General features: G+C 46.4%; 4 protein-coding genes across 4 annotated transcripts in view; 3 read left to right on the top strand and 1 right to left on the bottom strand.

The window, feature by feature from the left end:
* The window catches only part of LOC140338907 (cis-aconitate decarboxylase-like), a 7,495-nt gene extending 4,064 nt beyond the window's left edge, over positions 1–3,431 (top strand). The window contains exons 2-5 of the mRNA XM_072423224.1: positions 162–401; positions 558–662; positions 748–953; positions 1,801–3,431. Of these exons, the coding sequence (XP_072279325.1) occupies positions 162–401; positions 558–662; positions 748–953; positions 1,801–2,722 (1,473 nt within the window). The 3' untranslated portion in view covers positions 2,723–3,431. The remainder of the gene's footprint in view (positions 1–161; positions 402–557; positions 663–747; positions 954–1,800) is intronic.
* A 6,774-nt stretch (positions 3,432–10,205) lies between these two features.
* On the top strand, positions 10,206–13,580 carry LOC140339042 (uncharacterized). Its single transcript, XM_072423563.1, has 5 exons — positions 10,206–10,325; positions 11,597–11,713; positions 11,820–12,005; positions 12,128–12,251; positions 12,470–13,580. Exons 2-5 carry the CDS (start codon positions 11,639–11,641, stop codon positions 13,540–13,542), a joined length of 1,458 nt encoding a protein of 485 aa, XP_072279664.1. The 5' UTR covers positions 10,206–10,325; positions 11,597–11,638; the 3' UTR covers positions 13,543–13,580.
* A 1,848-nt stretch (positions 13,581–15,428) lies between these two features.
* On the bottom strand, positions 15,429–22,999 carry LOC140338988 (uncharacterized). The gene is made up of 2 exons (XM_072423433.1): positions 22,738–22,999; positions 15,429–21,617 (listed from the first exon to the last, which is right to left on the bottom strand). Exon 2 carries the CDS (start codon positions 21,568–21,570, stop codon positions 19,714–19,716), a length of 1,857 nt encoding a protein of 618 aa, XP_072279534.1. The 5' UTR covers positions 21,571–21,617; positions 22,738–22,999; the 3' UTR covers positions 15,429–19,713.
* Positions 23,000–23,234: 235 nt separating this feature from the next.
* LOC140339000 (uncharacterized) lies at positions 23,235–26,844 on the top strand. The gene is made up of 2 exons (XM_072423466.1): positions 23,235–23,370; positions 25,013–26,844. The coding sequence occupies exons 1-2, from the start codon at positions 23,337–23,339 to the stop codon at positions 26,719–26,721; spliced, it is 1,743 nt and encodes a 580-aa protein (XP_072279567.1). The 5' UTR covers positions 23,235–23,336; the 3' UTR covers positions 26,722–26,844.
* The last annotated feature ends 238 nt before the right edge of the window (positions 26,845–27,082 follow it).

Below are 27,082 nucleotides of genomic sequence, written 5' to 3'. Positions count from 1 at the left end.
GACCATCACACGACCACCCAATGACCATCAAAGGACCAACACAGGACTATCACATGACCACCACCTTAAGTCACAAGACCATCACAGGAACATCACATGACCATGACATGACCATCACAGGACCATGGCACCATCACAGGGCCATCACATGACCATGACAGGACCATGGCACCATCACAGGACCATCACATGACCATGTTGTGTCTCTTTCAGTGACTGCCGGGCACCAGCTAGAAGACACGGTCACCAGCAGCTTTGCGTCCTTCATCCATGGGATTCGCCCCGTGCACCTCTCTGATGAGGTGCGCTACAGAAGTAAGCGGATGATCCTGGACAGCATTGGCGTTGGATTGATTGGAAGCACAACACACGTCTTCAATATTATTCTGAAATATTGTCAGGTTTGTTCCCATCTACAATATACCAGTAATTGTTGTCACCGATTTCTCAATTTCCCAATAATAAACAATTAACCATTTCTGGTGATAATCATCAATGGATCAATTCCAATCAGAGCAAACACTTTCATCATCATCAACATCAATATTTTCTTTCAGGATTTGCACTTTACAACCTATGGAAATTCTTCCCATTGCTCGGTTTATGGACAGAAAGGTTTGAAGCTCTCCCCCACCTTGGCTGCTTACGCTAATGGGGTCGCTGTAAGTACAACTGAGGGTAAAAATAAAATACGTGTCTTAGGGTTGGGGCGCTCTGCGGAGTCTAACTATTTATTTGTTGCTTCAGGCTCACTCCATGGATTTTGATGACACCTGGCACCCTGCCACCCACCCATCTGGTGCCGTCCTTCCCGCTCTGTTGGCATTGACACAAATGCTCTCCCAGGACAGGCGAGTGACTGGAGAGGAGCTGCTGATGGCTTTCAATGTTGGAATTGAGATTCAAGGAAGACTGATGGGCTTTTCTAAGGAAGCAAATAACATCCCTAAAAAGTGAGTTGTTACAAAATTTATCCCTATAGATCGGAGCTCCCTGTGCCCCCCTATGGAGTCCCCCCAATGGCTATAAGTAGTTGCCCCCAACCCCTATGCCCATTACTAAGAAGGTGTGTCACCATGGCTAATAATCAAGTATTGCCCCCCCCCCTCCCTTTCTCCCCTGTAGCATCCCCTAATCTTCTGGAGAGGCTTCCCTCAAGATTTTGGGTTGTGTCTGGGGATTTGCCCCCATTCATGAGGTCAGGTACTGATGGTGGGCATTTTCACCTATTGGTGAGGTCAGGTACTGATGGTGGACATTTGACCCATTAGTGAAGTCAGGTACTGATGGTGGGGATTTGCCCCTATCGGTGAGGTCAGGTACTGATGGTGGGGATTTGCCCCCATTGGTGAGGTCAGGTACTGATGGTGGGGATTTGCCCCCATTGGTGAGGTCAGTTACTGATGGTGGGGACTTTCCCCCATTGGTGAGGTCAGGTACTGATGGTGGTATTTGCCCCCATTGGTGAGGTCAGGTACTGATGGTGGGAATTTGCCCCAATTGGAGAGGTCAGGTGCTGATGTTGGATGAGAAGACCTGGTTCACCATTCCCATTCATCCCAAAGGAGTTCAGTAGGGTTGAGGCCAGAGCTCTGTGCAGGACACTCGACTTCCTCCACAGCAAACTGGTGACCCCATGTCTTTATGGAGTGGGCTTTGTACCCCGGGGCACAGTCATGGGGGAACAGAAAAGGGCCCTGACCAAACTGGTGACTGGGTCCTCACCAAACTATTCTATTGTTCTGCATTTTGTATTAATGAATTACTAGTAAAATAATGGGAATTGTTTGCTCATTTCAGATTTCATCCCCCCTCTGTGGTTGGAACTATGGGAAGTGCTGCCGCCTCCGCCAAGCTTCTGTCATTAGATAAGGAACAATGCATGCACGCCCTGGCCATTGCTGCCTCTCTTGCTGGTGCACCCATGGCAAATGCTGCCACTCTGGCCAAGCCCTTGCACATTGGCAATGCCACACGGCTGGGCCTGGAGGCTGCTATTCTGGCCTCTAAAGGGATGGAGGCCAATCCCTTCATACTGGACGATGTTCCCGGCTGTGCCGGTTTCAGTGCATTTTATGGTGACTACCAACCTAAGTCTCTGTCAATGCCTGGAAAACATTATGACTTCCTTCTAGCCAAGCAAGACATTGCATTCAAGTCTTTTCCTGCACACCTGGGAATGCATTGGGTTGCTGATGCTGCAGTTTCGGTCAGAAATATATTTAAGGAGCACTACGGCTCTTTTGACCCATCTGCCATCCAGTCCATTGTTCTCCGAGTCCCGATCTCCAAATACATAAATAGGCCATATCCAGACTCCGAGCACCAGGCCCGGCACTCTTTCCAATTCAATGCCTGCACAGCCCTCTTGGATGGGGAAGTGAATATCCATTCCTTCCATGATCAAAACATGTTTCGTAAGGACCTCCAGCATCTGCTGAGCAAGGTGGTGCTGGAGCATCCTCAGGACAACCAGGCCAACTTTGACAAGATGTACGCTGAGGTGGCCCTGCTGCTGAAGAACGGGAATGTGATGATCGGGAAATGTGATACTTTCTATGGCCACTGGAGGAGGCCATTGAGCAGAGAGTCCCTGCTGAAGAAATTTGTCACCAATGCCCAGAGTGTCCTGCAGGATGACCAGATCCAGGGGGTCATACAGATGGTGGACCACCTAGAGAATGTCACAGACAGTTCCCAGCTGCCTCTGCTTCTTCAGTAATGTGATCGCTAGGAACTCGCCTGTGTGTGATCATCAGGTGGCCTTCAAGTGTTTGTACAACCAAAACCATAAATTTGTATGTGGATAGCGTAAGAGGGGGTCAAACCCCATCATCAGACAATCCCCAGTGTCCCAATGGAAGGAAATCCCCTCTATTCCTGGTGACAACTATATGTTTTCCCCAATGAAGAGAATCAATCTCCCAATGGGGACCCATCAGTAAATACCTGTCAGGGGGTATACATTTCCAGTAATAGATATAGGGGGGGGGGGTAACATTTAGATATGTGTACGGACACCCATTGGGGGGGGTGATCTCCTTCTCTTTATTTATATATCACTTTCTATTTATAGGTTTTTAGGCAGCCAAACAGAAACGTTATTATTATTAAATGAAATGTATTGATGAGGATTTATTAGTTGATCAGTAATGGAGGGGCAGGGGTCAGTCTGCACTCAGCAGCCCCTCCCCCCTCAATGCTGCACACCCCCTCGGTGAATGTATTCACCAATATTTTTATCTTGTTGATAATGTAAAATATTTTTGCTGTTTTTGTATTATTGTTGTTTGGAAGATACAACTGACTGCTCCTTCTTCATGGATGATAAGGATAATGATTGTCATTGATGTGAATGAATCATTCACACTGTATCAGATGTGACAACATTTCTTTCTGCACAATTTAATAAAAAGTTTTTTATTCTGTGAGTTTCTCTATTTTCTGTATTTTACATAAGTTTCATGTTTCATGCAATGTATACGGTAAGTCTTGCATCAGTGTAATATAAAGGAGTCCTCCAACTCTGCACAATACCTACTTATTGACTAGGGGGGTGAAACTCATCCGGTTGTGGCTTCCGAGGATAACTGGTGAATGTCTTTATTTCCATGGGTTTTTTGTATTGGAGGGTATGCTTTACTGGGCCAAGACTCTGCCCAATCCTAAACAATGATATATGGTAGCAATGATTAAACAAGAATAAAAGGGAGGTACATAGTGATGTGGTCTGAGAAAAGCAGCCAATAGCTGATCACACCACATGCACCTTCATTGCACCTTCATTGCACCTTCATGGCACCTTCATTGCACCTTCATGGCATGTTCATTATCTATGTTTCCTATATATCTTAGAATATATTTAACAATAAGTTTCCCCACTGGGGAGATTTTCTCCAAATTGCTGGACTGGTGACAATCTGGGTGAAGTATGCTGCCCTGTAAGTAGGGAACCACTGGGCGACATGTCCTGGCACAGGTGGGAATTTTTAGAGGTGACATGTTTCTGGCAAGCAGGCAGGTACATCTCAGGTGCCAATTCTGATCTGAAGGTGAAGACCCCCCCCCGGGGAACTTGTTCTGCCCAGTAAGTGGAAACCCCCTCACAGGGAAGATGTCCTGCCGAGTCAGTGGAGACCTCCAGGAAACTTTACCTGCCCTGTAGGTGAAAAACCCCTGGGGAACTTTTCCTGCCTTGTAGATGGAAACCCCATTACAGGGAAGATGTCCTGCCAAGTTGATGGAGGCCCCCAGAGAACTTGACCTGCCCAGTTGGTGAGTTGCTGGAGCCCCCCCCCAGGGAATTTATCCTGCTCTGTAGGTGGAGACCCCCCCGGGGAACTTGTACTGCCCAGTAGGTAAAGCCCCCCTCAGGGAACTTGTCCTGCCCAGTACGTGAAGACCCCCCCCCCCGGGGAACTTGTCCTGCCCAGTACGTGAAGACCCCCCCCCGGGGAACTTGTCCTGCCCAGTTGGTGGAGACCCCCTCCCCGGGGAACTTTTGCTGCCCAGTAGGTGAAAACCCCCCCAGGGAACTTGTACTGCCCAGTAGACAAGGACCCCCCCCTCAGGGAAATTGTCCTGCCCCGTAGGCGACGACCCACTCCCTGGGGAACCTGTCCTGCCCCATAGGCGGAGACCCCCTCCCTGGGGAATTAGTCCTGCCCCATCGGTGGAGACCCCCCAGTATCTTGTCCTGCCCCATAGATGGAAACCCCCCGAGGAACTTTTCCTGCCCTGTAGGTGGAGACCCCCTCCCTGGGGAGCTTTTGCTGCCCAGTAGGTGAAAACCCTGCAGGGAACTTGTACTGCCCAGTAGGTGAACCCCCCTAAGGGAACTTTTTCTGCCCAGTAGATAAGGACCCCCCGGGGAACATTTCCTGCCCAGTAGGTGGAGCCCCCTCCGCGAAACATGTCCAGCCCAGTAGCCGAACCCCTGCACAGGGAACTTGTTCTGCCCCGTAGGTGGAGACCCCCCCAGTGAACTTGACCTGCCCTGTAGGTGAACCCCCCTCTGGGGAACTTGCCCTCTCCAGTAGGTGGAACCCTCATGGGGAAGCTGCCCTGCCCAGTAGGTGGAGACCCTCTTCCTGGGGAACTTGTCCTGCCCTGAGGATGGAGACCTCCCTGTGAAACTTATCCTGCTCAGTAGGTGGAAATCCCCACGGGGAACTTGTCCAGCCCCAAAGGTGGAGACCCCCTTCCTGGGGGATTTGTCCTGCCCTGTAGGTAGAGACCCCCCACCTGGGGAACTTGTCCTGCCCTGTAGGTGGAGAGCCCCCTGGGGAACTTGTCCTGCCCTGTAGGTAGAGCCCCTCTCCAGGGAACTTGTCCTGCCCTGTAGGTGAAACCACCCCCGGGGAACTTTTCCTGCCCCCTCTAGGGGGAGACCACTTCCTTGAAGAACTTATCCTGCCCTGTAGAGGGAGACCTCCCCTGGAACTTGTCCTGCCCTGTAGGATGAGACCCCCTGGGCAACTTGTCCTGCCCCATAGGTGGAGACCCTCCCCCTTGGGAACTTTTCCAACCCCATAGGTGGGGCCCCCCTCCGGGAACATGTCCTGCCCTGTAGGTGGAGACCCCCCAGGGAACTTGTGCTACCCTGTAGGTGAAGACCCCCCCTGGGGAACTTGTCCTGCCCTGTAGGTGGAAACCCCCTGGGGAACTTGTCCTGCCCTGAAGGTGGAGACCCCCCTGGGGAATTTGTCCTGCCCTGTAGGTGGAGTCCCCCCACGGAGTTGTCCTGCCATGTTGGTGGAGACCCCCTGGGCAACTTGTCCTGCCCCATAGGTGGAGACCCTCTCACTGGGGAACTTTTCCAGCCCCATAGGTGGGGACCCCCTCCGGGAACTTGTCCTGCCCAGTCAGTGGAGCCCCCCATGAAGAACTTGTCCTGCCCTGTAGATGGAGGCCCCCCCGGGGAACTTGTCCTGCCCTGTAGGTGGAGTCCCCCCACGGAGAAGTTGTCCTGCCATGTTGGTGGAGACGCTCTCCCTGGGGAACTTTTCCAGCCCCATAGGTGGGGACCCTCCCCCTTGGGAACTTTTCCAGCCCCATAGGTGGGGACCCTCCTCCGGGAGCATGTCCTGCCCAGGAGGTGGAGACCGCCTCCCTGGGGAACTTGTCCATGATTAAGGCAAATGGAATAAAAATTTAAATTAAAACTAATTATATTGACCATAGTTTTGGAATGGGAGGGGGGGATAGGGGGTGATGGTCAGGTGCCCATTGACCTTTGGTCATATGATATAGAAGGGTATAATTGCCCAATAATAGTGGGGGGATAGTGCCTGGGGAACGTGTCCTGCCCAGTGGGTGAACCTCCCACAGGGAACTTGTCCTGCCCTGTAGCTTTGAGACCCCCCTTGTGGAACTTGCCCTGCCCTGTAGGTGGAGAGCCCCCCTGGGGAACTTGTCCTAACCCATAGGTGAAGATCCTCCCAGGGGAACCTGTTGTGCCCAGTAGGTGTAGACCCCCTCATCCTAATTCTGACAGAAGAATCTCTCAGTTTCCCATATCTTCCTCTATAACATCTGCCGATCTCAGAAAACCTCACAGCCAGCAGCAGCTTAATTTCAATTAATTTTCGGTTTTATTACATAATATATTTGCAGGATATTTAGACATGACTAAGGCAAATGGAATAAAAATGGTAATTAAAACAAATTATATCACATAAAATAATTAAAGCTCTAGTGCTCATTATTTACCTGAAAAGTGAAATAAATACCTGGGGTTCAGGTGTTGAACCTACAACATACAAAGATATTTTAGTTAATAAGGCTCCATATTATTGGCCATGGTTTTGGAATCGGGGGGGGGATAGGGGGGTGATGGTGAGGTGCCCATAGACCTTTGGTTTATGGACTTGTATATAATATATGTATATGACCATAGACCATAGACTCTACCACCAGAGGGAGTCCAGGAGACTAGAGGTTGGTGGTGTTCACAACTCCACCACCAGGGGGAGCATGTCAGCGAAACACTCTAGTCCTTTGTGGTAGTGGAGCAGCTGACTGGGAGTCACATGACCTGGACCAGGAAGTGTACTGAGGTGATGATGCCTTAGCAGAGATAGTGCTGGCAGCAGGGGAGTAAAAGGTGGGTGGCACAGACCCCCTGGACCTGCAGGGATCTGTGACAGTACCCCCCTCCTTAGAGCCCCCGCCAACCCGGCCACTCCTGGGCTTGTGGGGAAACTTGGCGTGGAACTCCCTGAGAAGGCGGGGAGCATAGAGATCCTTACAAGGGACCCAGGAACGATATTGCAATGATCCCCGGATGAGTCTGGAGTCCAAAATCTGTTCTACTTTATATTCTTCTGAAGCAGCAAGGACAGGCCCAGGAGGTAGAGTCTTCTTAGAGAATTTTTTTGGAAAATAGCCAGTTTAAGGAGTGAAAAGTGGAAGGAAATATGGATTTTTAGAGAAGGAGGCAGTTTCAACTTGTACATAACTGGGTTAATCTGACACAGGACAGGAGAAGGACCAATAAAACGTGGAGCCAACTTGGGAGAGGGCAGCTGTAACTAAATATTCTTTGTAGAAAGCCAGACTTTATCACCAGGGAAAAACTGAGGTGCAGGGGGTCTTTTCTTGTCACCCCATTTCTTGTAGCGTAGAGAGGAGCGCTTTAAAGTCTCTTGAACCTCTCTTCAGACCTGCTGAAAGTGGTCAGCAGTAGCAGCTGCAGCAGGAACGTCCAACGGTGCAGGGACAGGAGCAGGAAGCTTGGGGAGAAGACCAGAGACAATGAAGAAAGGGCTATGACCTGCAGACTCATTGGAGCGGTTGTTGTGAGCCAGCACGGCCGAAGGCAATAGGTCAGACCAATTGGTTTGCTGGGAGTTGATTTTCCTGGGGGAATCTGTTCCAGCCGAGCTGGAGCCATGAGCATGATTCGCGCAGGGTCGATAACAAAAATGGGTTCCATTTCTGGGTTCTCCTTTTCAAAGTAGCAAAAAAGGCATCAGCTTTAATATTTTTTGAACCTGGACGATATGTAAGAAATCAAACCTGGCAAAGAAGAGTGCCCACCGGGCTTGACGAGGATTCAGGCGTTGTGCAGACTGTAATTATTGCAGGTTCTTGTGGTCTGTGTAAATGGTTACAGGATGTTGAGCTCCCTCTAGTAAATGGCGCCATTCCTCTAAGGCGAGTTTAACTGCAAGAAGCTTGTGGTCTCCGATGGAGTAGTTCCTCCCAGCAGGGGATCAGCTTTCCGGATGCATTTTTCTGGGAAAGAACTTCACTCATTCCAACAGAGGAAGTGTCCACCTCTAAAAAGAAGGGCTGGGAGGTGTCAGGGTGAACTAAGGCAGCTGCTGATGCAAAGGCCTTCTTCAGCAAGTGAAAGGCCTGGAGTGCCTCCGGTGACCAGACTTATAGTTGTAATTGGGGCAATCAGTGTGAAATAGCCTTTAATAAATTACCAGTAGTAATTAGCAAAGCCCAGAAACCTCTGGACAGGTTTTAGCCCAAGTGGTTGTAGCCAGTTTAACACAGACGAAAGTTTGTCGGGATCCATGCGCAAATCCTGCGCAGGCACAATGTATCCCAAATATGGAATTTCTGAAAGTTCAAACTGGCATTTTTCCAGTTTAGCATACAGTCTATTTTCCCTAAGCCGTTGCAGAACCAACGTGACATGGTCGCGGTGGGTAGGTATATCCCTTGAGTGGACCAGGATGTCGTCTAGGTAGACGACCAGACAGACATAAAGGAGGTCCCAGGTCATTTACAAAATTCTGGAAAACCGCTAGCGCATTACAGAGCCCAAAAAGCATTACCAAGTACTTGTTATAACAATTCTGGGTGTTGAAGGCAGTCTTCCATTCATCCCCTTCACAAATGCAGATCAGGTTGTAGGCACCACGAAAGTCTAACTTGATAAAGACCGACGTCCCTTGAAGTTGATCAAACAGCTCAGAGATTATAGGCAACAGATACGTGTTCTTAACTGTGATTTTATTCAGACCTCTATAATCAATGCAGGGATGCAGGGAACCATCCTTCTTTTGCACGAAGAAGAATCCAGCTCCCGCCGGGGACGATGATTTACAAATAAAGCCCCTCTACAAATTCTCCTGAATATAGTCAGACATGGCCTTAGTTTCAGGGATGGAGAGAGGGTACACTTTACCCCGAGGAGGCGAAGAGCCAGAGACTAGGTCAATGGCCCAGTCGTAGGGGCGGTGCGGTGGTAGCCTCTCAGCCTGATTTTTAGTCAGCAAAGCCCCAGTATGGTCTTGGTAAACTAGGCTGAGGTGAAGCAGCAGCAGAAAAGGTTTGCTGGACCGGAAGCAGCCGGGGAAGACGCTCCTGGAAACAGGTGGCGCTCCACGAGAGTATGTCTCCGATGCTCTATTCAATGACAGGGGCATGGCTATATAGCCATAGCAACCCCAACATAATGGGATAATTGATCTTGGGAACCACCAAAAAGGAAATAGTCCCAGTGTGCAGGGCCCCACGTTTCATTGTGAGTGGCACAGAGGTATGCTGAATGCAGTCCTGTAAAGCAGTGCTATTAACCACAGAGACCCCCAAAGGCTTAGATAGGGGCACCACAGAGATGAGTCCAAAAGGCCTTGGGTCCAAAAATTATGTCTGTCAGTTGAGATCCGGGCAGGAAAATGTATTTTGGATGGTGGAGATGTAGTAGTTTTGCTTAGGGAGCCCTCTCCCCATTTCCCTGGGCACTGGCGTTTTGGGGCCTTCAAAGAACAATTGAGCTTGTAGTGGCCCTCCCCAGCACAATACAGAGGTTCTGACGCCTGCTACGGGCCTGCTCTTTAGGGGTCAGTCGAGCACGGTCCACTTGCAAAGGCTCCTAGAAGTGACACTAGGTCATTAAGAGTAAGGGGAAGGTCACAACCAGAAAGCTCATTTTTAATATCAGCAATTAATAATCAGCAGCTCCATGTTACCTTTCCTGATCTAACTCGTCATTTATGTCCGTGGAGGATTATGGGAGTTGTAGTTTTCTGTTTTCCACCACTAGAGGGCAATGTCCACCTACCCCTATCCCTCGGTTCTGCATCCAGCCCCTCTCACAGGTTTGAGACCTCGGTCTCCAGGACTAGATAATCACATGGCCGTTCATTCTAGAGTTTCTTTGATATTTTGGCAGAGAAACCACGCCCCTTCTAGACATCTTATCCGAAATTAGTCAATGAAAGGCCTCGTAGAGAAGGTCAGGCTCCAGGAAGATGGCGGCGTTTGCGGACACTTTGCGCCCACTAGTGTTCAGAGATATAATTTGCTTTCAACGCTTTCCAACAACACTTCCTGACCTGAAACACTGAGCTTCTACAGGAGAGGTGAGATTACCCGAATATCTTTCATATGGACTGTTATGTGACCCGCTTGTACTGTACATTGTAACTTCTATATAAATATTCTATATACTGTGTGCCCCCCACCCCCCCTCCATCTATTCTATACACCCCCAGGGGGTCATAATACCCCTCTAATGTCCATATGATTATTATGGCACCATAATACCCCTATAATGTTCATATGATTATTATATGACCCCCCCCCCCTAATATATTATGCATGATATATAATACTGTGTGCCCCCATCTATTCTATACACCCCCAGGGCACCATAATACCCCTATAATGTCCATATGATTATTTTATGACCCCCCAATATATTACACATGATATATAATACACTGCCCCCCCCATCTATTCTATACACCCCATGGCACCATAATACCCCTATAATGTCCAAATGATTATTATATGACCCCCCCAATATATTACACATGATATATAATACTGTGTGCCCCCCCCATCTATTCTATACACCCCCAGGGCACCATAAGACCCCTATAATGTCCATATGATTATTATATTACCCCCCAATATATTATGCATGATATATAATACTGTGCCCCCCCCCATCTATTCTATACACCCCCACCCCCCCCATCTATTCTATACACCCCCAGGGGGTCATAATACCCCTATAATGTCCATATGATTATTATGTGCCCCCCCCATCTATTCTATACACCCCCAGGGGGTCATAATACCCCTATAATGTCCATATGATTATTATATGCCCCCCCAATATATTACACTTGATATATAATACTGTGTGCCCCCCATATATTCTATACACCCCTAGGGGGTCATAATACCCCTATAATGTCCATATGCTTATTATATGGCCCCCCCAATATATTACACTTGATATATAATACTGTGTGCCCCCCATATATTCTATACACCCCCAGGGGGTCATAATACCCCTCTAATGTCCATATGATTATTATATGGCCCCCCCCCCAATATATTACACATGATATAAAATACTGTGTGCCCCCCCCCCATCTATTCTGTACACCCCAGGGCACCATAATACCCCTATAATGTCCATATGATTAATTTATGACCCCCCAATATATTACACATGATATATAATACTGTATGCCTCCCATGTGAAGGTCACAATATATTACCCCCCCCCCCCCCCCCCTGCTATATTGGGTATATCGTATATCATGCGTGGGATAGGCAGGTAATGTCATTTTGCCCCAACCCTATCAGAGCTCCCCCTGCTGACACTTCTCTGTTTTAGGCTGAGTTCAGGTCACATCCAGCAATAGTCGAATACACAAAGATGGAAGATAGGAATGAGGTGACCCAGAGGATCCTAAACCTCACCCTGGAGATCCTTTACCTGCTGACCGGAGAGGTGAGGGGGATTCTGGGATGTCATATGATTCTGTAATAAGGAATTTGGGGTACTTCAGTGAAGGTGAATAGGACAAATTCACCCCAATCCTTTGTTTTACTTGTAGGATTATATCATTGTAAAGAAGCCTGGGGGGAGGACACCCAATAGCAATCGACTTCAAGTGGTGGAAGGATTTTGTCGGAAACAGAACATGATATCAGTGCCTCCATCTCGTTCCCTGACATCTGAAAAAAGCGAAGAGAAGATCCTGGAACTGACCAATAAGATGATTGGGCTCCTGACGGGAGAGGTGAGCAGGGAATTCTGGGAGATTATTATGGGATGTGTCTGGATGGTGACTGTATCATTGTGTGTGTCAGGTTCCTATAAGGTGTCAGGATGTCACTGTCTATGTATCATTGTGTGTGTCAGGTTCCTATAAGGTGTCAGGATGTCACTGTCTATTTCTCCATGGAGGAGTGGGAGTATTTAGAAGGACACAAGGACCTCTACAAGGACGTCATGATGGAGGACCACCAGACCCTCACATCACCAGGTAGGTTGTCGTTCACTCTTCACTGTATGTAGAGGTGGTGGGAGACGAGGAAATCATCTAGTGGTTTTCATCTTCTCACCGTACTGATCACAGAAGAAAGGTTGTGTTCCCATGTACAGATAATTATCTTATAGCAAATGGTGTTAGCGTGTCATTTCCATGTTCTATGATCAGTGTGTTATGAACATTAATAACCCAGTAAATTATGTTTCTGTCAGATGGCTCTGAGTGCAGACACATCGCTGGAGATCTTCACTTCCCCATGGCAACATCAGATTGTGAAGAAGATCGTATGATTTATGACAGTGATCCGGGCCCGGAGAGTATACACGTTAGTGGAGGTGACATGGGCCCGGAAAGTATACATATGTGTGGACGTGACACAACTACCAAAGGTTTTCAAATCCAGATTAAGCAGGAGCCCTTGTCTAGTGAAGAAGAAAGCCTTGCTGATGACAACTGTGCCAATCAAATTCCATATACATATGTTCGCATTAAAGAAGAACCCCAGACGTTTGAAGAAATCAAGGTTCCCAGTGACACATACACAGACCAAATTCCACAAGTATTCCACCACATTAAGGTAGAGCCTATATCAGCAGAGGGAGACAGTCGTTCCACACCAAACATTTATACCCCTGGAGAACAAGGACATTCCACACCCTCCAACATTAAGAAGGAGCCAGAAACTTTTAATAATGTCTTGGCCATTTCTGGTCATGCAGGTCCTACCAGTGAACATACCTCAAACACCGTCCCGGAGACCCTGGCTTATGAAGTAGAGATTCCTGTGGACAAAGTACCTGTGAAAGGTCCTGACAATGCTTCTTTGTATAGCGTCCGCCAGAAGGAAGACTCCATGGAGATCTTGTACCACTGTCCCAGCTGCTATAAAGGATTCTCCAGTAACTTGGACCTCGCCCGCCATCAAGTCATCCACACAGTCAATAAGCTCTTTATTTGTTCACTGTGTGGGAAGAGCTTCACCGAAATGTCCTTCCTGGTCAAACACCAAGTCATTCACACTGACCTCAAGTTATGTGTCTGCTCAGTGTGTGGGGGGTGTTTCTACAGCGAGACATCCCTGGCCAAGCACCAGAAAACACATACTCTGCCTTCCTTCTGTTCTACCTGCGGAAAATGCTTCTTCAGTAAAACTGAGCTGGCAATCCATGAAAGAAAACATGGAGAGAGGCCATTTGGGTGCCATGTGTGCGGCAAACATTTCATAGCAAAGTCTGTTCTGAACAAGCATATGCTGATCCATACGCCCATGGATTCCAAGAAATGATTGTACACAGAACACTATAAAATTCCATTGTCCCCAAACCTGGTCCACTTGTATCACATTTATTTATTACATTTTCCAATGCTGCCATGTTCACAGATGATGGTGTGTGTGGTTTTCGTGGCTGTTTAGAACCCCAAAGAAAAGGAACACTATGCCATTTTCAACTGGGGTCCTTTAAATGTGAGGAAGTCAGTTTGGTGGGCAATAAAACAGTTATTATACAGAGATGTGCAAAGCAGGCTCATAGTAATAGCGTGGAAAGGTACGTAGGTGGGATTACCTGATGGGGTCACAGTTCAGCGGGAGGAGTCTGATGAACATTCTGTTTTACCGTATCCTAGGGGTGAAGGTCACATCACTACAACTTCCTCTGTGTGTCACATTAATGAAAGGAAATAGAGAAATATTGGTCTGGTCTCTACTTACTCTCCAGATAAGGGGTGTTCCAACTGCAAGAGTGAGCTCCAGTCATAGCCTGACATATAATAACCCTGAAAAAGGTTCCAGACGTCGCAATCTTCCCACACTGCGTTGCTGTATTCATAAGAGCGATGAAATGTGTGTAGGACCATGAGAATTGGTTGGTGGATGCCTTTGCAACCTCTTTTTTGGTTGGTGGGTGTGTTGTGGTTAGGACATCTTTATTGCAATGCCTATTGAGAAAAAGTCGGTCTGACCCAAATTGTGTGATCTTGTTGGAGAGCTTAGGGTGTCACATTACTGATCTGGAAATGTAAATAGCACCCCAGCAATCCATTTATCGGTTTGACAGGGCCATTTTTTCACAGATTCCTAATAAATTGAAATCCCAAAGACTTTAAAAAATGTAGGGGTAACTGCAGCACCATCATTGTAAGGTGTAAAGTACGAGGTGGCAATTATTGTACCCTGGGGTATTTTGTGAGGTGAGTCATTCAGTACAGAAACATACCTGACCTTCCTGAAATCCAGTGAGCGTCTAACAACATGGTGCTTACCTTCTGTGAAATCTCAGGAATTGTTATCAGTTCTTCTAAACTTTCTTCTGCTGGAGTACAGAACATCTCCCCTTTTGTAGTTCAGAAGGGTAAAATTTAGTGGGGCTGATAACACTGCTTGTGATTTCAATGCAGTTAGAGTGCACAGAATGTTAGGAGCTTATAGCGTTTCTGCTAGGATCAACAGGTACAGGCTCTAGCAGTTTCCTTTAATGCCTCACTGAAAAGCGCAGTGAATAAAATGTGGACACATGGAATGTTGTGTTTATAGAAGTATTGTGCAGATCAGTGCATAAATATAGACGGCCCTTATCTGCCAACAAGGAAAATAAGGAAAGCTTGTAAATTCATCACTTTGTGCACAGAATGCTTTCCAAGCATCTACAACATCTAAAGCGTTTTAGGTGCAAATATTTCTATAGGATGCTAAAATAGCATTCCAGAAGCACAATGCCTTCGGGAAATACAGCAGAACAGCTGCTGAATCGCTGGTGTCTGGGACACGGAGTGACACTACTCGCTCTCCCCAAGCTGGGGTCACCAGAAGACGGTGCTGTGTGCAGGAAACCATTGGATTGTTCCTATAGACTATGGCAAGATGCATTATGGGAAGTACAAAGAACTATTTTTAGGTAAGGTTTGGGACTTTGCAATTTATTCACTAAATGTTAATAAAAGAGTTGTCACACATCTGAAATGTAATAAATCAAGTTCACCCGGGCCTAGAAGGATGAATATGGCTGACCTGGAGAAAGGTGTTCAGTAATGGGTGGAGAGTCATTCACCATTTACAGATCTCTTCCCATCTGGTGACACAGCAAAGAAAGCCCTGACAGTGAAATACCAGAGAATAAAACACATTACATTTATTATTAGCATCAGACGAGTAGAACATAATATTATCTACAAGTGGAATAACCGGCACAAAGCTCCTCCGTGTGTGGAATAACCGGCACAAAGCTCCTCCGTGTGTGGAATAATCTGCACAAAGCCCCTCCGTGTGTGGAATAACCGGCACAAAGCTCCTCCGTGTGTGGAATAATCTGCACAAAGCCCCTCCGTGTGTGGAATAACCCGCACAAAGCCCTCCGTGTGTGGAATAACCCGCACAAAGCTCCTCCGTGTTCATCATCAGAGACTTCTGCATAAACTATGTGACCACGTCCAATTGCCTGTTCCCCACAAAACATAATATTGTTTTATTCAGGAGCCTAACGCTTCATTCCTGGAGAGAGAGGAAACCTCAACAACCAGAACATTATTAGTAGCCATTTACAGTCATCAGACAGATGACACAAAGCAGCCATAGCATTAGTATTGGGTGTACAGGAATGATGCTGCCTGCTAATGTGATTGGCTCCACACAGACTGAGGTCACATTTCGGGCTTCCCCCATACTGGCGATCCATCTACAAGGAGATAAGAATTTATATTGTACAACATTGGAGCCAATTGTGTGATCATAGCAGCAACATCCTTCTGGGAACCAGATAACACATTTTCCCATTCTCCTTGGTGTTTAACTTTAAAGCCCCCAATGTGAACAAGGCAAATCCTGGTAGCAGTCAGCTTATTAGGTGAAGACAAGCGGGGGAAGGAATACCTGGAGTGTCTCCCAAAGAAGGAAGAATATTAGATGCCAGCATGTCCTCAGTGAGTGGGCCTGTAGACACAGGAAGTAAATAATGTGCCTGACCACCAGAAACCTAAAAGGCAAGAAAGGCCAGCCAGCTGCACGGATATACAACGAGGACTTTACCAAAGGTAATGCCTATAATTTACACCAGTGGTGCCCAACCTTTTTTCATCTGGGGGCCGCTGTTTGCAAACAAACATTAAAGATGTTTAAAACTAGAAAAGTTTTCATTTAAAACGAAATTAAATTTAAATGTTTCTAGTTACCGTAACATACATTTACCAAATAAAAGAAATGACAAATTAACAATTTCTGCACTAACCACGTGATGCTGTATTATTGAAAGATACAAAACTAAATCCAGTGCTGGCCGGTCATATATTGCTCTCTGCTAACCATTCCTGTACCACAGAGCAGAAACCACCATACAAGGTGTCCTGTCAGTTATAGGGGACCCCAAAATCTTTTTACCCCAACCTACCTTCTTTGTACCCCAATCTCTGCAATGGATGCTTTCAGGGAAATTTAATTCATGTGACAGATAGCCAAGGGGTACATGTTCTTACTGCTACATCTTCAGGTCCCTACATCTCCGTTTCTGAGAAATTAGGGGTCACAGAAGGTAAGTGTCCAGATATGTGTGACAGGGTAGCACGGTATGACAGGTATAGTTTTTATATCTTGTGATGGCGCCACAGCAATAAGATTTTAGGGGGAGTTAGCCACAAAAGTCCCCCACTTATCCTACAGCTCCCGATTCAGGAGAATTCATGTGACAGGGCACTATGGCATGGTAGTAGTAATAAATTTTAGTGGGGGGGGGGTGGCCACAAGAGTCCCCCACTTACCCTATATTTCACTTTCTGCCGTAAAGAGATATTGGGGTTCACAGAAGCTAAGTGGCCAGATATGTGTGGCAGGGTAGCGCTGTGTGGCAGGTAGTGATGGCGCCAAAGGGATGTAAGTTTAGGAGGTTACAGTTACATTTCCCTTTTCTTACAGAAAAATTGGGGGACTTAGAGAATAAGGGGATAGCTATGTGACACAGGGTAGGCATGATATGATGGGTATAACATTTTAATAGGGAAGGGGGAACAAAAGGCATTTCATACTGGCATTTCATACTGGCTCCCACATTTCCAGTTGCCAACATCCCATGGCCAGCTATGAGTACCAGGCACCCCACCAGCCGTTCAGTCCCTCGCACTGCAGCATCTGCAGATTTGACTCTAGGCGGCAGTGAGCGGTACTGAGCATCTCCACCTGTGCAGGGTTCCATGGTATGAGGAAGGGGTCCACACCAAAACCTCAACAGCAGTTTGAACACAGTCTTGAAGTTTTATGAACAAGCAAGTATATGGGCACCACAGCACAGAGCGAATTGACAGTAACCAATTGCCCATTGCCATGGAAGTGGCCCCGTGGGTCCCTAACATGCAAACTCAAATTGGGGACCCTGGACAGAAATTTTTTTACGTTTTCATGACACTCAATGTAGGAGATATGAAGGTTTATACATGGGGATAATGACAGCTGCATAGACACTAGGGATGAGCGAGAATGCCTCTGACAGTCTAGCAAAATTTTCCTCCACCTTTGGATGGGTTCGCGAAATTTGGGGGAACCGATTTCACAAATCCACGGTCCAGGTTCCAACGCTCCCTGGGCTGTACTTATCAATAATCACTTATCAGGGAGCGTGGGAACCTGCTGAACTTATATGACCTCCCAATGGAGAAGCTCCATCGAGAGGTCATAAGAGTTCAGCTAGCCTGCGAACACGAACTCGCGGTGAAACAAGGCCGTTCCCGCTTACATGTTCGGTAAGCAAGAACGGCCCGATTCGCCACAAGATCAAATTTAAAAATCTCGCTCATCCTTAATGGACACAGACAAAGCTCTCATGCTGCTGTTGTGATCATCTCACAGTACAAGGTGGGTGGGGAGCAGCTGATTGACAGGTCTATAGGACACGCCCAATATCAGGGAGCTCCCTTTCCTGGCAGCACAATCTCATACAGGAACATAAGAGATGTGCGCGCCCCATCCCTTGCAAGACGAGCAGAGAGGGAATAAGCCGAGAGAGACGGATCTGGCAGCTCCGGGGACCGAAGGTTTGGCACCCTTGATTTACGCCAATCAACATAACTGCTTTGAGAGTTTACTTTGTTCACTTCAGGGTATAGTTGGGCTTAAATTGCAGAATAATTGAAGCTTCACTGCAGGAGATGTCTGTAAAATGAAGTGCAAGTTCTATTGTCAAATCTCCCACATCTCCTTTATATACAGGTAGTCCCCGAGTTATGGACATCCGACATACAAACGACTCCTAGATACGAATGGAGCTTCCCTGCTCACTCCTGTGCAGGATGGAGGCTTGATGGGTGGGGGAGGGGTTGCATGGCTTGCAGAAGAAATCTTTTTCTAAACACAGTTGAGGTTGTGGGTGATCCTAACAGCTGAGCAGTTTTGCAACATTATGTAACTCTTTAATGACCAAGACAAACTGCCGTTCTTTTTCCATATCAAAGCACAGCTTGCTCCAGAAGTTAATGAATGTCTAGGCTCCATAAGGTTTTTTTTTTGGTTTGTTTGTGATGAACTCACAGTGAGGATTTTATACAGTAACTGACACCACACTGCCTAATAGTGCCACACTGCCTAATATGTTGAGACAAACATCTGTCCTAATTACATTTATTAAAATAATGTACCTGTTCTGACTTACATACAAATTCAACTTAGGAACAAACCTACAGTCCCTATCTCCTAAGTAACCCGGGGACTACCTGTATCCTCCCAGTGTTGGCTACTGCTGGAGCAGTCCTGTATTGTCATGTAAAAGGTCATCAGGTGTAAGAAGGGTTTTCAGATGCCTTATTTAGGAATTGGAAGACTTAGTGCTCTGGTGAGAGGTCCAGTTTACATTTTCTGATCCTCTGCAAATGCTTCTTTCTACTTTACAGGCTAGTGCAGTGCCAATCCAATAATGTCAAATACAGAACCTGGCACCAATATATGATCCAGAGGGTCACAGTAAGCTGGGAAGACAGATGGAAGTTTCTAGAGGAAGTTTCTCCCAATGGTCAGATTTGTTGTCACTATTGCTGTTCACATGGTGGGACTCGGGTAAATGAGGGAAGCTTCTCCTGCCCGACGCGATGGGACTGGTGAGGGAATCTTCAGCTGCCCGACATGATGGGACTGTTGAGGAAATCTTCTGGTGCTGGACATGATGGGACTGTTGAAAGAATCTTCTGTTGCCGGAGATGGAGTGACTGTTTAGGGAATCTTCTGGTGCCAGACACGGTGGGACTGGTGAGGGAATCTTTTGGTTCCGGACATGGAGGGACTGTTGAGGGAATCTTCTGGTGCCAGACACAGAGGGACTAGTATGTTAGGGAATTTTCCAGTGCCGGACATGTTGACCCTGTAGGATGTCCGTATGTACATCGCTTTAGGCAGGTCAGTCTCCTATTAGATATTCAGCTCACATTTAGAACCCTCCAGTGTCGGCCATATTGATGGCTTGTAAGGCTAAGCAGATACATGGTGTGATTATTCACATTCAGAGGGGGAGGCCTCGGAGTGGATCCTCTGATGCCGGGTTAGGTGAGATCGATATGTGAAGTGTTTGCCACACTCGGCACAAAGAAAAGGTTTCTCTCCTGTGTGGATTCTCTTGTGGATCATTAGATAAGTGTGCCGACTGAAGGATTTGCTGCATTCCGGACAGGTGAACGGTTTCTCCCCAGTGTGAGTGCGTTGGTGTCGGAGGAGGTCGGACTTTTTGCTGAAACACTTGCCACATTCAGAGCAGGCAAAAGGCCGGCCTCCAGTGTGCGTTCTGCTGTGTGCTGCCAGCGCCGTCCTCTGGCTAAAGCACTTTCCGCACTCAGAGCAGATGAAGGGTCGCTCACCGGTGTGAACACGTTGGTGTATGCCAAGATAGGTGTGTCTACTAAAGCATTTGCCACATTCTGAACAGGCAAAGGGTTTTTCTCCAGTGTGAATGCGCTGGTGGCGGACCAGGTCAGATTTAGTGATAAAGCATTTGCCGCATTCAGTGCAGACAAAGTGTTTCTCCTCGGTGTGGATACGGAGGTGTTTGCGAAGTTCATATTTCAGCACAAAACTTTTGCCGCACTCTGAACAGGGATATGGCTTTACGCCAGTGTGAAAGGTCATATGCTTATTGAGATCGCGTTTCTGTGCAAAGCATTTCCCACACTCGGTGCAAGCAAAAGGCTTTTCTCCAGTGTGAATCCGTCGGTGGGAAATGAGCGTGGAGTACTGTGTGAAATATTTGCCGCACTCTGAACATGAATAAGTTTTTTCTCCGGTGTGAACACGTCGATGAATGACTAAGTGCGAATGGCGACTGAATCGTTTTCCACACTCAGAACATATGAAGGGTTTTTCTCCAGTGTGAATTTTCTCGTGCCGTGACACGTCCGACTTCTTGCGGAAACATTTGCCACATCTGGAGCAGGAAAAGGGCTTTTCCCCAGTGTGGACTCGGACATGTCGCTGCAGCTGTATTTCTCGCGTGAAGACTTTACTACACTCGGAGCAGGTGAATGTTTTCTCCGCAGTATGAATCCTCTGATGGCGGCTAAGATGAGAGTCACGGCTAAAACATTTCCCGCACTCCGGACAGGAGAACGGCTTCTCACCACTGTGGATTTTCTCATGGCGGAGGACATCAGATTTTTTGCTGAAACATTTTCCACATTCATAGCACATGAAGGGTTTCTCCCCAGTGTGAATTTTCTGGTGCCGGCTGAGGTCTGACTTACTGCTGAAAGTTTTTCCACACACGGCACACAAAAACTGCCTTTTAGGCAGGTGGCTGCGCTGGTGCTGAGCTAGCTCAAGTGGCACATTGAAGCATTTCTCGCACTCTGGACAGGGGTAATCTTTCATTAATGGGTACATGAAGTCCATCTCATGGGTCTGTGCCGGCAGATACAAATCTGTATCCGTGAGATTCCCCTCATCCTCAGAGATAGATTCCTCCTTAATGATTACAGGAATGTAATCTGCAGCCAATTCACTGTCAGTCAAATTGTCCTCATAGCACACAACATGTGACTCGGCCTTGATGGCAGGGGATGAATGCCGTACACTACTAGAGTCTGTGTCACTCAAGCTGTCCTCCTTGCTGGATTCCCCTTTGATAAATGACGACTCAGAATGATTGGGGGAGATGTCTGTTGGATTTCCTTCTCCATCAATGAAAGTGGCAATTGGCTGTTTCTCATCCTCGGTGGTGCAGCCGTTAGGTAACGTCGCCTCTTCTAATGATGACAGCTCCTCTTTAATATCCACTTTACATGGAACATTCTTTGCAGACGTGACAGGATTATCAGCATCCTCTTCCTTCATGTTCAATTTGTCTGTGCTGGAATCCATCACAGACAAATGGACAGCTGCGTGTCTTCTCTAAGCCACGTGGTGATCTGTACAGAACACAGAATCAACATGAGATCATCAACCTAGTATGAAGTTAAAGGAGAACTCTAACCACATCATCATGGCTGTCTATCCATATATGTGTCATGCCTGACTGCACACAAAGCCATCACGGGATACATATTAGCCCCATATACATATATCATCCCAACCCCAGGTCCTATCAAAACCGGGGAGCAATGCTATATCTACTTACCCCCCCCCCCCCCCCCCAGCTTTATGATCGCTCCTTGTTCATGTATCCAACCAGCACTGCCAATCCCTGCACACAGAAGATCGAAAGTGACAGTATGTACAGTTAGGTTTATAAATATTTGGACAGAGACAACTTTTTTTCTAATTTTGGTTCTGTACATTAACACAATTCATTTTTAAATAAAACAACTCAGGTGCAGTTGACCTGCAGACTTTCAGCTTTAATTCAGTGGGATGAACAATAAGATTGGATAAAATGTGAGGAACTAAATCCTTTATTACACAATCACTTCATTTCAGGGGCTGAGAAGTAATTGGACACTCATAAGCCTCAAGAACAGAAAGCCTAGATTGGACTTTGCTCAAAAACATCTAAAAAAGCCAGCACAGTTCTGGAAAAACGTGTGCTGGCAGCCATGTACGCCCAAGCCATCACACTGCCTCCGCCATGTTTTACGTATAGTACGTAACACACAGAGATCGGGGGAGGGGGGGGAGTATTGTACGTAACACAAAGGAAGACAATAAAGAGGACCTGTCACACAAAGATAGAGGGGGGGGAGTATTGTACGTAACACACAGGAAGACAATAAAGAGGACCTGTCACACAAAGATAGGGGGGGGGGGGTATTGTACGTAACACACAGGAAGACAATAAAGAGGACCTGTCACACAGGGATTGTGAAGATGAATGGCCTCTCTGCGGCAGTAAGTAGCACACAGGAAACACACCATACAAGTAACTTTGAGTTATATGTTACAGAACCCAGCCAGTAATGTCTTCTTTATGTACACACAATGATCTTTATGTTAGGAGTGCTACTGATAGACTGCAATGGGGAGAGCCAGAGAGACAAGACGCCCACATCCTCCCTCTAACCCTATTTATTGCGGATACTGCCATTTTCTTACCGTCCCCGCCGCTGCCATATTTCCCCGCCCCGGTAGTTCTCATCACCGCTTCTGAAGCGCCTCTGGAGCCCACTTCCTGTTTGCGTTCCATTAGCGTTACGTCATTTCCGTAAACAAATTGTGCTCTGTCTCTCTGCTGGGCGTGGCTTCAGCAGTAGTCAGGGATGACAGATATAACAGGCGTCTCTGTATTAAGCCTGACCTCTGGTGGCCGTAGCCGGGAACTACAACTTCCCTTTTTGTAAGCTATCAGCTGAATCGGGCGTCTATTGGAATACCAGTTCTCCCTCAATATAATAGTTATCAAACGGTTATATCCAGAGGCCATAGCAGAGAACTTAAGCGATAGCTCCATTATCGATAACTAGACTTCTGCTATTATGTTCAGTAATAGTTTTATCAGTACATGCAGATGTTCGGACCGCCAGGGGTCGCTTTCTGCAGTCACTGTACCCCTCGAGTCATGTGATAGGGGCGTGTCTCCTGTTATCCAATCAGAAATCACTCATACTAAAGGATAAAGTTTCGTTTCCTGTCACTGCCTGCGGACTACAACAAGATGGCGGCGGGCGAATCAAGTTGACAATCTACAAGCAAAAATGGAGAACAATATTCCCTTCAGGATTTCCCCAAGTAAGAACTTCTTCCCATGGAATATTGTTTGTGTTACACAGCCCCCTCTTCCTGGTGATGTCACACCCTAATAAAGCTTTCTGCATAAAAGATTATTAACCTCCTGAGCGGGTCATTGTCCGGATTTATATGTCTAAAAGCGGTACATTGTCCTTCATGGAAATGTATTTTACATTATAATAAATTAATATAATATAGTATATTAGTATGAGTATAATAAAGCTTGAAACACAAAATTATGTTAAAATAATAAATTTAACAATACATATTGACATGATTTTGTGTTTCAAACTTTATAATATTCATATAATATATATAATATATAATACTCATACTATTATACTGTAAAATTTTCATGAAATACAATGTACTGCTTTTAGACATATACATCCAGTGTATTGCATTCTCTGCAATACAAAATAATTTGAAATTCCAGCCCCTCCCCTAGCGAGGGCCGCACACACCGAGGTCACCGGGAACCCCTGGGGGACAGAACGCAAGAAGAGGACGCAGCCAGGGGATGTTATCGGACGGGTGGGACACTGGAAGAAGCCGGTGGCACCAGGTAAGATATTCATTATTTTTTAGCTACCCCGAGTGTGGCTCAGCTGTTTTTTTTACCCCAAGCCACACTCGGGGTTACCACCCTGCAGGTTAATATCCAGGTGAATTTCATATTATTCCACAAATTCCGATTTGTAATTATGTGGCTTTATGTATTCCTCTTCCGGAATATGGTTGTATCCTGAACTGATTTCCAATCTCACCAGGTCCAGGTCCCTGTTCTCATCACTACCTAGCAGGATATGACCCCGTCAGCTGATGTTAGGGCTTCCTAATGACTGGCTCAGATGTACAATAACGCACAGGACAGCTAGAACCCAACCTCAGACTTCACCTGCTTTTCCTCCTCAACACTTCCATCCATTCGCCAAACTTCACCGTCACTTCCTGAACTATCCTACCCAATCACCAAACTTCACCATCATTTCTTCAACACTCCCATCCAATCGCCAAACTTCATCATCACTTCCACCCAATCACAAAAAATCACCTTCACTTCCTCATTGCTCCCATCCAATCGCCAAACTTCATCGTCAGTGCCTGAACACTACCATCCAATCACCAATCTTCACCCTCTCCTCTTCAACACTCTCACCCAATCACCATATTACATTGTCCCTTCCTGAACACTCCTAATCAATCAACTTCAACAAACTTCACGGTCACTTCTTTAACACTCCCATCCAATCACCAAACTTCACCATCACTTCCTGAACACTCCCATCCAATCGCCAAACTTCACAATCTCCTCCTCAACAGTCCCACCCAAACGCCAAACTTCACCATCACTTCCTGAACACTACCATCCAATCACCAACCTTCACCCTCTCTTCCTCAACACTCTCACCCAATCTCCAAACTTTACGGTCACTTTTTCTTCTGTGCTTTGGCCATTCTGACCAATCCCAGGGAATTATTTATTATTGGAACCATCCCAGTCAGTCCCACCAATACCTCCTCACTGCTTTCCTCTTTTCCCTCCTGCATACAGACAGAACCATCCTGAACCTTCCCTTCATATTAATCTATCAATCCTGGCCCAATCATCATCTGAATTTCGTCTGCTTTGCTTTTACAGGCACAATGGCCATAGCAGACCTACTTGGACCACTGACCACCCCACTTTCTGCCCAGGATTTCAAGGACAAAGTAAAAATTACTATAAAAAGAAATGCAGGAGTAAAATGCCTAAAAGTACCTAAACCATGTGATCTCCTGGCACCTTCAATTGTCAGAGACCCAGGAGAAAGCTGGAAAGAACCAAAACCATGCAAAGTTCTGAAGATTTCTCTGGGCTGCCCAACCAAAGGCATAGACGAGGCTACGGCAGGACCAAAGCAATATCGGAAAATGTCACTTAAACTTAATAAGAAAGAGAAACTCCAGTTTACAAGAGGAAGCTCCTCCCCCACTTATTTATCTTCTCATATTAAAAAGAAGGCTCAGGTATTTGAAGCTGCAAGTGGGGCACACAAGACTCATAATAAAGAACAATCATGCTTAGGAAAAGAAACACAAAGTAAGCTTGTTTGTGTAAGGGAAGAATGTTTCCAGAATGCTAAAGATGATTTATTAGACACAGTGGATACACAAGAGATTTATATTAAGGAAGAACCCCTCACAGATGAAGAGGAGCTTTCAGATCACATGCATCGTATAATAAAGCATGAATCCGTGTGTGATGGAGAAGATGATCTGGGAGAAAACAACAAATCTTTCCATATTAAAGAGGAGCCAGACTTTGAGAAAGAAGAAGAAGATTCCAGCAAAATTATCACTGTTAAGATTAAGGAAGAGCTCCCCTCCAGTGAGGAGGAATTAGATGTAGGAGATTTTCAGATTAATCACATCCGAGAAGAATTCTGCTTACCCCAACATGAAGGATTCACAACCAGCAGCAGAATAACACACAAGACATTACCTCCTGGTCAGAACAAAGACCGAATCCTGCCACAGACCTTGGGACCCCTGGTGATCCGCAATCCACGGCTAACAGACAGGAAAATGGTTTTGCCAAAGGAAACCAAGATGGGCTTACTAAAAAAGCTGATGGAGCTAGGCACACCTGCAACTGATAGCACACAGGAAATTTTAACCTGCACACCAATGAAAATGTACAAGTGCTCCAAGTGTGGGCGCTATTTTACCAGCAGACTACGTCTACAGAGACATTTCCTGGCTCACAAGAAATACAAAGTGGCCTGTCCTGACTGCGGAAAGCTCTTTGCATGTAAAGCAACTGTCCTGCGACATCGGGTGGTTCACTCCAAGGAAAAACCATTTCCTTGTTCTTTCTGTGAAAAAAGATTTTCCACTGACAAAGGGCGTGAGATCCACGAAAGACGACACACTGGTGATAAGCCATTCGTATGTTCTGACTGTGGAAAAACATTCTTATTCAAGGCGCAGTTGAAAACTCACCAGATGATCCACACCGGGGAGCGATTTTCATGCCACGAGTGTGGCCGATGTTACCGGACAAAACCTGGCCTTGTTCTACACATGAGGATTCACAGCGGAGATGTCCCATATTTCTGCCCTGAGTGTGGAAAAGGTTTTGTTCAGAAGAGTAACTTGAAGAACCATCTCCACACTCATAGCACTGAGAAACCATTCACCTGCATGAAATGCAACAAGGGCTTCCGGCAAAAATACAATCTTAAGCAACACATGAGTGTGCACGCTGCCAAGGAGTGTGAGAAATATTCCTGTTCTGAGTGTGGGAAAAGCTATAAGCGTAAAGCTGATTACAGGTGGCATATGCTGATTCACCTTGGTGAAAAGTGACTAAATCGCCAAACCTTCCTATTATTGATGCAGAATCTGTGTTTTGTCTGATTTCTCACTTTATTACTTTATGACACAATAACAATGATGTTTGGAATAAATGAACTTTGTATTTGTTGCCAATAGTTTGGGATAATTTGGAATCATTGGTATTTTTGACACCCTTGTAGTGTGTCACCCGACTGAAGTGTGGAGTGTGAACCCCATCTATGTATAATGGTATAGACCAGTCCCCCAACCATCCCCCCATACTTTTTAACATGGAGGAACCCATGAAATAACTTTCAGGTGTCAGGGAGCCCCCCCCCCTAAAATTCCTATATCCACAGTACACAGGACATGGGTGTGACAGTGGGAAGAA

This window comes from Pyxicephalus adspersus, chromosome 10, assembly GCF_032062135.1.
Source record: "Pyxicephalus adspersus chromosome 10, UCB_Pads_2.0, whole genome shotgun sequence".
NCBI lineage: Eukaryota > Metazoa > Chordata > Amphibia > Anura > Pyxicephalidae > Pyxicephalus > Pyxicephalus adspersus.
Note: the sequence above shows the minus strand (reverse complement) of the source record. Positions and strands in the feature narration are given on the sequence as shown.